This window comes from Pseudopipra pipra, chromosome 1 (assembly GCF_036250125.1).
Source record: "Pseudopipra pipra isolate bDixPip1 chromosome 1, bDixPip1.hap1, whole genome shotgun sequence".
In the NCBI taxonomy this organism is placed as follows: Eukaryota; Metazoa; Chordata; class Aves; order Passeriformes; family Pipridae; genus Pseudopipra; species Pseudopipra pipra.
The window spans coordinates 8,615,458-8,628,350 of NC_087549.1; the positions used below are offsets into that span (position 1 = coordinate 8,615,458).

At 38.5% G+C, this 12,893-nt stretch overlaps 1 protein-coding gene across 7 annotated transcripts in view; it reads right to left on the reverse strand.

The window, feature by feature from the left end:
- The window catches only part of EFR3A (EFR3 homolog A), a 77,046-nt gene that overhangs the window by 26,767 nt on the left and 37,386 nt on the right, over window positions 1–12,893 (reverse strand). For 6 of the 7 annotated variants that reach the window (XM_064644582.1, XM_064644572.1, XM_064644591.1 and 3 more), the window contains 4 exons: window positions 12,136–12,285; window positions 7,539–7,676; window positions 1,667–1,745; window positions 504–639 (listed from right to left, as the gene is read on the reverse strand). In XM_064644582.1, coding sequence (XP_064500652.1) covers window positions 504–639; window positions 1,667–1,745; window positions 7,539–7,676; window positions 12,136–12,285 — 503 coding nt within the window. The remainder of the gene's footprint in view (window positions 1–503; window positions 640–1,666; window positions 1,746–7,538; window positions 7,677–12,135; window positions 12,286–12,893) is intronic. The other variant, XM_064644550.1, reaches the window with a different exon arrangement.

Sequence of the window (12,893 nt, forward strand, 5' to 3'; positions counted from 1 at the left end):
AGCACGAGACCAAAAAAAATCAGAAGCAGAGCACATGTTTATGTATCTTCCTAACTACTTCTATTTCAAGGAATTATATCACACCTAAATTACATATTTCACCTTGTTTCAGCTGCTTCACAGTTATTAAGGCAAAATTTCTCAAAGGATCATTTTACTCAACTCCCATATTACCACTCAGGTCACAGCAGCTGCGTCAAAAAGCGACAGTGCTCTTGACATTCTGTAGTCACACACAGTTCTCTCAGACTCTGCAAACTTCTTAACAAACAGGAATTCCAGCCTTTCACGACTTTTTCATTCAGTTCTTCAACAGAAGGGTTATGTAACAGTCAAACAATAAAGTATGTTTGAGTAATTTATCAGCACAAAGGAGAAAAAACGACTAAATACAAAACCTTCTCCAAATAAATGCTTTCATTAAGTCTGAAACCAAAGCAAAAACGAGCACCATCCTGCAAATCTATCCTTTGACCTGATGCCTTGAATTTAATACAACTTACCTATTGATCCTTTAGCCGCTATTGCAACTGCTTCCAAAAGAACCTGAATAATGCCAGCACGGACTCGTGGCGAGTCCCTTTTGCGGACGTCAAGGTGTCCAAGGATTTCTTGTATGACATGATGGGAATATTGTGCCTATTAAAAAACAGATAGAAAAGCTTCATCTGTGACTTTAATGAGAATGAACTCATACACTGCTCAGCTACAGTCATGACCATGTTCCTGTTCTGCAACATTTTCATTCAGAAATTTATCAAAATTTCCATCAATTCATGACTAAACATGACTTCAAAAAAGTACCATAATAGATGAAGTTACACAGGTCCATTCAGCCCAGTATACAAAAGTTTAGTCTTAAAATATTAAGGAACATCTATAGCACAGAGGAAGTGTGAAGTGGTCCTTCAGTGAGCTAACTGGAGTTCAAGGACTTCAGCACCATTGATATAAATGCTGAGAAAACTCAGCTTTCTTCTACAAACCTGGACTGTTATGACTTGATCTTCTGCGTGTCTGTTTGACACAAACAAAGAATTAGACTTGAATCATGTTTATCACAGACAATCATATAATCATAGAATGGTTTGGGGTGGAAGGGACCTTAAAAATCACCCAGTTCCAACTCCCTTGTCATGGGCAGGAAACCTTCTGCTAGACCAGGGTACTCAGACCCACACAGACTGGTCTTGAACACTTCCAGGGATGGGGCATCCACAACTTCTCTGGGCAACCTGTACAGTGCCTCACCACCCTCACAGTAAAGAATTTCTCCGTAATATCCAATTTCCACCTTTCCTCCTTCAGCTTAAGGCCACAATACAGGCTGCTCATTAATGAAAATCTTGAGCACAACACAGTTCCATGTGAAGTTGGTTTCTTGAGCTGTAAAAGCAGCACAGCTGTACTGGCACACAGAAATGACCAATTTGAGAGATCTATTTGTCAAGCACAATGCCAGATCAGTACAGCTATCCTAGTCCTTATTCTGGAGCTTGCTGAAGGACCTCTGCACTACCTGCCACTGGAGTTATTGAAAGGGATCTTTTGGATTCTTTGACTTCATCTACTGTCTACCACTATTATGGTAAGGTGAGCATTTAAACCTCTCTCATGTGCTCAAAACATGTATGCAAGGAAAAAAAAATGCTGGAGAAAATCCTACCTGTATAGAATACATGATGATTTTAAAGCAGGAAACAGCAAATTCATTAGGATCCCATAGTCTGTGATGGTCTAAATGCCTGTAAGCAAAAATTAAGATACCTGAAATAATGACATTCTGCAGATATAACAAATGGTATCTTAGGGTTTTCTCAAAATTCATCCCAAAGGGATTATTTACTTAACATAAAACTTCTAAAAAATGACTTATTAACTCAGTGAGAAATAGAACTTAAAAAAAGCATTTTTTCAAGGTTAGGATGTGATCACAATACATGCGGCTGAAACAGAAATGCCTGAGCTTCTAGTTCCAGAAATTTAAGGAATCTTGTCACTCCAAAGATATGCAGTTAAGAATATATACTGTTTCCACACAAAATGCAAGCACAAAAATGGCTGTGACATTAGATGCTCACTTATGTGAGAGATATGCTGAAGAGAATGTTTTAACACTGTGACAAACTTCTACTCTACAGAAGATAAATAATTTGTTTTTAATCACAAGCTACAAAATAATTAGGGCTGAATGTTCCATTCAGAACAGAGACTCTAAGAACTATTTTTCTTTTCATGGTGGTTTCATGAATAAAATATGTGGAAAACAAAAAAAAAGCTACTCTTTATGCATATACACCTTTACATCTGAAGCATTTCAACAGTTTCTGCAAGAAATATCAAAACAGAATCCAAATGATAAATGCACGGTTTTCTTTTTAAATGGGAGAGGAACCACAAATGACAAACTCTGTCAGAGTTTTAAGCAACTACAAGGAATTCTGCTTAAGCACTATGCTGAAAGCTATGAATAGGGCACGCACAGTTTTGCAAAAAGGAGATCTGAGTATCTGAAAAAGCATGACAAAAATAACTGCATTTTTCAATCTAGAAGACTGAAAGAAAAGGTAATTTTGGATGCATTTTAATTGCTATGATTTAGGTTTAAAAAAAAACATATGAAACCCAACAAATTCACCAAAACCCAACAAACAAACAGGCCAAACCAACCAAAAAACTTTCTAACAGAAACTGAATTTAGGTTGTGTTTCTAAACAGGTATCTCAGGTACAGAATCCTTACTGCTCTGCCCTTTCTCAAAGAACTTAGGAAACACATGCTTCAAACAGCAAGCTCAAAAGCCCACAGGTGAAAGGAGTCAGTGCTCTGAACACAGGAGGACTGACTGGACACTTAAACTTTCTCTGCCTAGAATATGGAGGTCTCAATTCACTCACTGGGCAGCTGCTCCCAGCAGTGACCCAGCTGCGTACACAGGTCTCCTTCAAGCTTGATTAAACCAGCTGATACAAAGCCACCCTCTCCTGTGCCCTAAATTATCTTGCAGTCCACTGCAGAGCTTAAAAAAATAAAAAAAGCACTGCCATTTTGACACATTACATACCTTTAATAGAAATCCCTACAGGAAAGAATGTCAGGGATTTTAAAGGTATTTTGCCTGTCAAAATAACAACAGATTTGCATTACTAAATATCAAACCTGACTACCTGTTGGGGATAACTGCCTTTCTTGTGCACACTGCAAATGCACAAGGTATAATTAATCCTGCCTTGGGGTAGAAAAACAAACAAAATCACCTCTTTAAATCCTTCAGGGCATAGAGGGCATAATGTATTTATTCATGTCTTCTTCCTTCTTAATATAATTTCAGTACAGTCCATCATTTCTTGTACGTGATAGCTTATTTTGGCTAACCTATTTTATTTTTGTCTCATCAAATAGAAAATCATACTTTCCACTATTTTCTCCTGATTGGAACTGATCCCTTAATCTTTCAGGGCAGCATGTGTTCTCTGTTACCCTTGACAGTTCCTATTTATCTGCCCTAAAGATCCATTCAGGCAGATTACGGTCAACCACATCTTATATCATGTTAAAAAAAACCAAATTCCTCTCAAACCAAGATATACAGTTTTCTTCTTCCAGAAAGGCCAAGTATTAGCTGCTTCAGGTAGATGAACTGATGGGATGACAGCAGGGGGAAGATGACAGCCTAGGTTAAAGATCTGTGTAACAGCTTACTTTGTGTACTAGAATTTTCCTCCTAAGAACAGCAGTATTAGATTACCGTAGGTGACACATTTTAGTGATCATAACACAGTGTATTCAATGTAGTTTTGTTTTTGTAAAAGAGGGTAAAAGGGTATTTTCAGCATGGTGCATTTACTTCGTTAAAATTGAGTCACACCTTGACTCCTTTTTTTTTTTCCAAATTACATTTATTTCAATAAAGAAGATCCAAGTAAGGTTACAAAAAATTTTACTGCTGGACTAAAAAATGCCAAGCTGCCTTCCATTGAGATCTGTTGCATATATGTGGCAAATGTGCACAACTGGGTTTCTCAATTTAAAAGGAACAGCAGAACCAATCATGCAAATTACTTTATGGAGAGAGAGACAGCCACTAATGATGCCTGAACTCCCTCTCATTGTCACACATGCAAGCAATCCCTACAGTACAAGATGATAAACTGATACTGAGGATTAGAAAGCATAACTGAGGCATGCATGTATGGGAATACACAAAATAATCTGCTCACGCATCATGTACCAGTCTGTTAGTATTTGAAAGCCTTGCAGAGATGATGTGATAACCGACAAGAAAGGAAATACAGTAAGATAAACAGTTTTTACACTTGGGAAGTTTTTTATATTCATTAGGTTCCTGGATCTCTCTGATTCTGCCTAATCTATTCACCACTGCAAATTCATGCTAAGTAAGTCTCAACAGCTTCTGACTGTTGACACAACATTGAAAATTTTTTCAGGTAATGTTAATATAATTATTTTTTTTACTTTCATTAAGCAATTTCCCAGATTCATCTGTCAGATTTCATTAAAAATTATTATTTGAAAGTATTTAGCTACATGAAGACATTTATAACCATGGAGATTTTCTACCAAAGGCAAGGAAAATTAAGGTCAACCCAAACCTGTATCAGGACACTGACTTCAGATTTCTACTATCTTCATTATTTTTAAATCCCTCAATCACTGAATACACCCAGTTTCATGATGACAGAAGCACTATTATCTCAGCTTTGCAAGGAAGTGATACCATGTTGCCTGATATTCCAGTGCCACATGAAGCAGATCTTCCAGTGGGGAACTGAATCTGTACCTTCAGTGTTAATGTAAGAGGCCTTATCTATTGCTCCAGAGTTTTCTTAAAAGCTGTAAAATTGTTGAAAATTGTTAGGAGAAATTGTTTTCTAATCATAAGCTCAGTCAGGTTTTTCAATCCGATAAAGTACAATGGACTCGCTATCTTCAACTTTCATTCTACCTGTTGTGCTCACTCACATAGTGAAGCTGATTAGATACAGCACTCCCTTTTTGTTTAGGAAAAACAGATTGAAATTGCATTTTCTGCATCTCTTGTTCTTCAAAAATACTAAACCTTTACAGCAATCATTTCTAAAAAGACACATTTGGCAATTCTTCTGCAGAATGAACACAAAAATGGTGACCACAAAGACTGTCTATTTATAAAAGAGATGATATATTCTGAGCACCTGGTCATTATCTACTGATTTCAGTGCGGCATGTGGCACGCTGAGGTGCACACACTTTGAATACATCAGGCTTTAGACTTTCAACAGGAAAAACAGATATGACACCTTCTCAAATCCCAAACCAAGCACTAACTCTTGTCTAGGGAATCAGGAATTATTTGTAGGAAACTTCCCTGATACTAAAATGATACAAAAGACTGCAGTTACTGCACATGATGATAAAGTTTTGTGATAAACCCATCAAAAGAATTTAAAAGTGGTAAGAAAGCAGCTGCAATGTAGTTCCAAATAGTCCATTCAGACTTTTTGGCACCTAACTGTTCACTCTGCTGGCAGGTATTTGAGGAATGCAAATTTTAAATCTAGGGAAGAATGAGTATTTCTTAATTAAACACTCAACTTTGCAACATTTAAAATCCTATCAGGTTGGTATAACAGGTATGTATGGAAAATAAGAGAATAGCATAGTTCTTTGTATTTAATGCTTTCTGGGGAAAAACAAAAGGATACAAAAATTTTCTGCCCTCAATACCAACCCTACCTTCCTTTGCAATTTCTGTTCTTAACAGTAGTAACTTGAAAACGACTTTTGGTAGCTTGAAAGTCCTTCAGTGTACTAATAAAATACTTAATACTTGTGGGAAGAACTAAGGCCATATAAGAGAATGTATTCCTGTAACAGAAGCATATCTTGAAAAATCTACAAGGAGCAAGCAGCTCTTCTCATCCCCAGGAAAAGCCAGGGTTTGAAAGTGCAGAGCTTCCTGCAAAGATTTATGCCTAGAACACGTGAACTTTCATAGAAACACAGAATGGTTTAGGTTGGAAGGGACTGTAAAGATCACTTAGTTCCCAATCCTGCTGTCATGGGATGGGACATCTTCCACTAGACCAGGTTGCTCAAAGCCCCATCCAACCTGGCCTTCCAACACTTCCAGGGATGGAGCATCCACAACTTCTCTGGGAAACCTGTGCCAGTGCTTCATCTCCCTCATAGCTAAGAATTTCTTCCTAATATCTAATCTAGATCTACCCTCTTTCAAGTCAAAGCCACGCCCCTATGTCCTACTGCTACACACACTTGTCATAAGTCCCTCTCCAGCTCTTTTGTGGCCCCATTTAGGCATGGAAGGGGCTCTAAGGTCTTCCCAGAGCCTTCTCTTCTCCAGGTTGAACAACCTCAACTCTCTCAGCCTCTCTTCATAGGAGAGGTGCTCCAGCCCCCTGATCATCTTTGGGGCCTCCTCTGGACTCGCTCCAACAGGTCCATGTCTTTCTTACGCTGGGGGCCCCAGAGCCAGACACAGTACTCCAGGTGAGGTCTCACGAGAGCAGAGCAGATGGGGAGAATCCCCTCCCTCTTTGATGCAGCCCAGGGCACGTTTGGCTTTCCGGGCTGTTAGAGCACATTGCCAGGTATTGCTGGGTTGTTCATCAGCAAACACTACCAAGTCCTTTTCCCCAGGGCTGCTCTCAATCCCTTCATCCCCCAGCCTGGTTCTGGGGATTGGCCTGACTCAGGTGCAGGACCTCATGCTGAACCTCATGAGGTTTTCACAGGTCCCACCTCTCAAGCCTGTCCCCATCCCTTGGGATGCCATCCCTTCCCTCTTGAGTTTGACTGCACGACACAGCTTGGTGTTACTGGACAATTTTATGAGGGTGCACTCAATCCCACTGACTATATCACTGACAAAGATGTTAAACAGTGCTGTCCCATTAACAACCCCCAGGGAGCACCACCTGTCACTGATCTCCACTTGGACATGGAGCCTGGAAAACCTCCCTGTACGCCATGACCCTCTGCTCTGCTGTGCAATGTGCCTCAACAGAGCTGGGAGATAAATGTCTGCTTTGCAACAGACATTTAACAGAAGTGAAAGAGGGAGACTTATCTCAATGCTTGTAGCTTTTTTCACAACATATTTTTAAGGAATCAACAGGGCAAACACAGAGAACTGAAAAACACTGGACTTGACTTGGCAGTATAAATTGCAACTTTTGTTGCGCTATTTGTATTTTACTTGGTTTGTCTCTCCACTGATTGCAACACTCATCTATGGGAAATTAATATCTTGAATAAACAGATTCATGTTGAAAAAAAAAGGCCATCTGAGGCAACGATCTATCCAAACCATTGTATTCACTTCTGAAATCAGTTTTCTCTGTAACTACCTTCGAGTTAATATACAGGCAACAAAGAGGTGAGATGAAAAGAGGAGCAGTTTTTTGAAGAAACATGAATGGAATCCTTTGGGTTGAAAAGGAGGAAGGAATTTAGTGCAACAGAAAAGAGGATGAAATAAAGAAAATCTCTTAACACGTCATGAATTTTTAACTTACGCAAAAACTGGTCTGACAGCATTATTCATATTTCCATAGGTTGCTCGTCCTAGTAGTTCTCTGAAACAATTCTCGGCCAGCAGAGCAGGATTTTCCTCTTTCTCTCCTCCTGTCGGAGAGGATGGAGGGCCTATTCTGCTGAAATAAGACAAAATACATTGCTTATCCTACTGATTAATATTCAGCTTCCTTACTGTACCCATCCTTGGTACTAAACCACTCATGAGTCACACTCTTGATCTAGGCAGAAACTGTATTTCAAATATGCATCAAACCAGAATTCTGAATAAAATATTTTATTCTCTTATAGCTGGACTATAAACCCACTCAGTACTAACCACTGTATTAATATACATTTATATGGCAAAACCAAAGGCTGCTAATACTGAGTTAAATTTTAAATTGTTACCCTCTCCATTTTGACAAACCACTACCTGTTGCCAATGATGAACAAAGGCTGTGAAACCATGAAAAATGTCAGGCAGAATCTTAGTCATTTTGTTCGGATTAATGATCTCATTCACCTGCCCACTACTGAATCCATACTGTGTGGGTGAGTGTTAAATGAAACTCCAGTACTTCTGCAAAAACAGATGGCTTGTGAGTTGAAAAAAAAAAAAGTCTGATTGAAGTAATTAGAACATTATCACCCACACAGTTACCTCTAGATAGGTAGTGCAGAAGTTGGTCACCTTCTAACTGGTGTCTCCCATCATTACAACGGACAGAGCACAGCTTAGCCCCTCAGCCAAGCTGGGGGTGCTGGGGTAAAAACAGTTCAGAAAGAAAGGAAACAGTTCCCCCTCAGGCACCACCATTACTTATCAAGAAACACTGTACCTATAGGTGGTTTAAACACATTATAGAAACTTAAGTGAGGATTCATTCACCTACATTAACATTATGCACCTATGCGTTAGGAGATTTATTTTAAATTGCAGAAATTTTATTTTAAATTGCACTAAATCTTTAAACATTATTTCAGCTCTGTAGCTAAAATTTGTGAGATAAATAAGTTTAAAAATGTTCACCAAGAGCACCACCTTTAGTTAAGGTTCACTCTTCAGCATCATAAAACCTCAGCTTCAGAGCATTATAAAAAGTTGCAAACTGAAATACCACTAGTCAAATGAACATGTTGACATCATAGTTGTAATATATCTTTCTGATAGCAAAAGATTTTCTACTGTTTCAATACTACTGAAATCTAAAAGCAGCAATATAAAAATCCTGTTGCCTCTGGTAACATCGGTGTTTCAGAATTACCACAACATTGTCAGCTTGTCAGATTTTAATAACAGAAGAGCCTCAGGCACCCTGTTATGTAAGTAAGGAGAAATACTTTTACAAATGCACCATGATTAGAATTTTAAAAGGCATGACAATTTATATATAATCCACCACGAGTACCACTAAACTACAGCTTTATTCAACTGCTGTGCCACTTAATCTCCTTTCCCCCCCCCCCGGATTGCCGAGAATCACATCTAGGCAGATGGGCATCCTTCTCAGCACAGAGAAGGTACAAATGACACTGTAGGTACTGTCATTCCCATTGCTGTTTTGACTGATTCCCTAAAACGCAGCAGCACTGCAAAGGTAGGTGGGTGGGGAGGAAAAAGCAAGCAGACTGCAGAACACACAGAGCGAGGCTGTCTGGCAGAACGCCAGTTAAAATGCAGCAAAAGTAAGTTATGTTTTAAGTGCTTGTATACGCAAACCTACAGAAGCTGACTTCTCAGCCCTGCCTGGAGTCTTATTTTAGAACAAGTTAAAGGATGAAATTGCAATCCAGTATTCCTCATATAAAACAGTAGTCTCTGACTGCATAGGAACATTCAAAACTATCTTATGTTGTCTGTAGGAATCACATTTTATTTTGAACAGCACCTACGTAAAAGTGTTTCTCATTAAGTGTTCCTTGGCATTATCGATGAAAGACAATGAATAAAAACTATGCTTTTTAGTTTTAGAGAAAAGCTTCATGCAGCCTCTCGAGTTTCCATTCCAAATGAGCAATTCATACTCATTTTGTTTCACTGACTTGGCTTTTACAGAAATATCAGAAAACATCTGACAAATCCAACTTCAACACTTAAAAAAAATACTAGTATTCCTATGCATCTAGACTTGTTGTATTACCACAGGTCCAGAGGGCTGAAAATGCACTGAAATGGGCAAGAGCTACTCCCTTTAGCTGCTCTACTGGCATTATTGTGGGTAATCTCTAAGGGAAGAAGTGGTAACAAGGAAATGGAAGGAGGATGTGTTGAAGTTCAGCAGTTTGAACAGCAAACACCTTATCAAAGGCTTGAACTGGCTTAGAGCAACTCAGCATCTCAAGCATTAGACTTCTTTAATACCACAAAACCAGGATTGGCCAAAAAAAATGACAGGACATGTGAAGTAAGACTTAACCACCACTCATGAGCAGAGTAGCTGCAAGATTGTTTGACTGTGATTTACTAATCCTGAGAAAAAAATACATTCTAACCTACCAATAAACCAGAAATTGTATGAACATTATAGATATATTAGAAGGATTCAAAGTCAAGTTTACAAGTGATAGAGTGTCCTTCTGCCTGAAACAAGGCTGGCATGTTTAGCCAGTGAATTACCAATTTCATACATCCCTTCCCCATTTTAGAGATGCACATAAATAGACATACAAGTCACGTCATGTCTGATAGACACATAACTAGACTGTGCATTCAGACATATGAACAAATAATGGCATCCAAGAATACAACTACCTTTTTAAAACGTTGTTTAAATAGTAAATTCTTAACTCCAAAAAGTGTCTCTTCTGACAGGTACTCAGAAGAATCTTCAATTAAGCTATTACAGTTCCACAAATTAAAATTACACTGACCTTTAAAGTAAGCTTTACCTTACATGTAGTTCAGCTTTAACCAAAAATCATTCTTTTCCATGGACCTAAGTTGGGGGTATTTTCTGGAATTTCTGCTCTTTCTCAAATAATGCTTTGATTCCATCTGCCAGAACAATATGCCTCCTACTCCTACTCTTCAAGATGTCTCTGTTTGTGCTCCACAAATATGAAGTCACCCATAAAATGAGAAATTCCGTGTAACACCACTTAGGGCCAGCAGATCAACAATTTATAAATACAGTTTTCAGCTTTTCTGTCATATGCACATCATACAAGGCCCCTACTCACCACTTAGAAAATCATTAGTCTTTTTTTTTTCTGTTGTATGTGCATTATAGAACAAGATTCAAAGAGACAGTTCAGATATTTAGGTAACAGTTACTTTTTGACAGATTTGTTTTTCTACCACCACTACTGCATTGCTCAACAGATGATAAAAATCAGTCCTGCAGGACATATAAACTGGTCTGCTTTAAGTGGTTAATCCGAATCCTACTTCATTCAGCTTTCTATCAGTAGTTAATTTATTATGCTATATAAAGGGAAGTGCACACCTGAGGGCTCTGTAAAGAGTAACATAGGAAAGGGCCCACTTGCAGCCAGGAGCCCTCTAAGAGCAAGCAAAGGCAAACCAGATTCTCCTTGTGCAAACAGCACCTTCAGAAACCTTAGTCTCTTACTCAAATCACTCTTCAGATGTAAAATTCAAGTAGGCATCTCAGTACATATTGTCTGGGCCCTCAGTTATATGCACAGATATAACTGAACAGACAGACAACTATTGATTTTAGTCATTTAGCCTGAAAATTTGCTTTAGAGAAGAGACAGGTACTGGGACTTAGAAATAAGAGAAGAAAAATAAGGCTGAGGAACGGAAAAATAAATGCCACCAAAACTCAAACCAAAAAAATGAAACCTGACAGAAAGCTCAGTGAAAGCATGAAAAGTCTGTTGTTATAGAAAGGCTGCTGAGTCTCTTGTCAAGCAAGTTTTGAAGCAGCTAGGGTTGGACATGGAATGAATATTTAAGTTTGCCTGCACAGCTGAAGTTGGTTTTATGGAAATTTCCCAGTGCTACCAATACACAGTTTTTACACCTACAGAGTATTTAACCACAAATACAGAGTTTTCAATTGTAAAGTGACTGGCATCTCCTCAACTTTAATCATCACAGACACCTTTTTGAAGATCTTTTTGCATACCTGGCAGGTACTGTGCCTGGGAGTCATCGAAAGCAAAAAAAGAGTTTCTATAAGTAAACTTTAAATCCTTACTTTATGTACTGCTGCAGCCAGGACAGACAGTTGTTGCTAATGGTTAATGGGAATTAAACCTTCAATTTTTAACAAATGTAAGTAGCAAAGTCATTTGAGTCACCTAAAAGCCTGCACATAGTTATCTCTGCATCTGATATTATAAAACACTATTTTACAATTTGTATCAAGTCAAAACATGGATATACAATTTCTGGAGCAACTTTTAGGCCAATAGAAGCTAGAACAAGTGAAGAAAAAGAGGTGGACACTACTTTGAGACAAGAAACATTGAGTCGTTATGCAGAGCTGTGCTATCAGTTTCAACGAGCCTCAGCTAGTAAAGGTTAGTTGTTGTTTCCACTAAAAATAAAAGAAAAAGATATCCATCACAAAAACTAAGCCTAGATACTGCTTAAAAAAGCATGCCAGTGATAAGGAACAAAATTACCTGTCGATATCTTCTATTTTCTGCATGTTGAACAGCAATGATGGTACGATCTTGTCCATGTGCTGAGGTTCCCATATAGTTGCTCGAAGTTCATCGTTAACTGTTTTTCGAACCACTCCCTGAATGCCCCTGATTCCAGCAATTCGGATCCTAAGGAAGGAAAAAAAGGAATTACAAAGAACAAGAAACACAGCACCTCCTAGTATAGCTCTTTACCTACTGGGCAGCAGTAACTACGTAGCGTGGAATTCCAGTAGGTTCTCACAAGCAGCAATCGGGAAAATTGGCCAATTCAGTAAGGTTGCCCATATTTTCTCCAAACCCTTTTAAAGCCCATAAGGAACCTGACAAAACAAACAACTAAATAGAAGATGACCTGTCAGGATGGAGCTGACACTGACCAATGAAGACTCAAACTGTGTATACCACCTCTGACAAAAGTCATGAACTCTTCCCCAATTTACTCCCTGTTGGTCGAAATTTTGTGCAATTTCAACCTATTCCAGTGCTGAAGAAAAACGCTGTGAAGTGACCACAGCACCACTGCAGTAACACCTGGCACAGCCATGGGATCAAGTCCTTAAAATTTGAAATTAAGGCTACAGATTAATCAGAAAAGATCTCTCCAGATTTCTTAAGGGTTCAGAAGATGGAGAGTAAAGAATGATTCTGTCAGCTTAAGCCCCATGTATAAAAGGAATCACCACTTTTATCCTAAAACTATTTGAATGAAACCAACTGAGAACTAATCAATAACA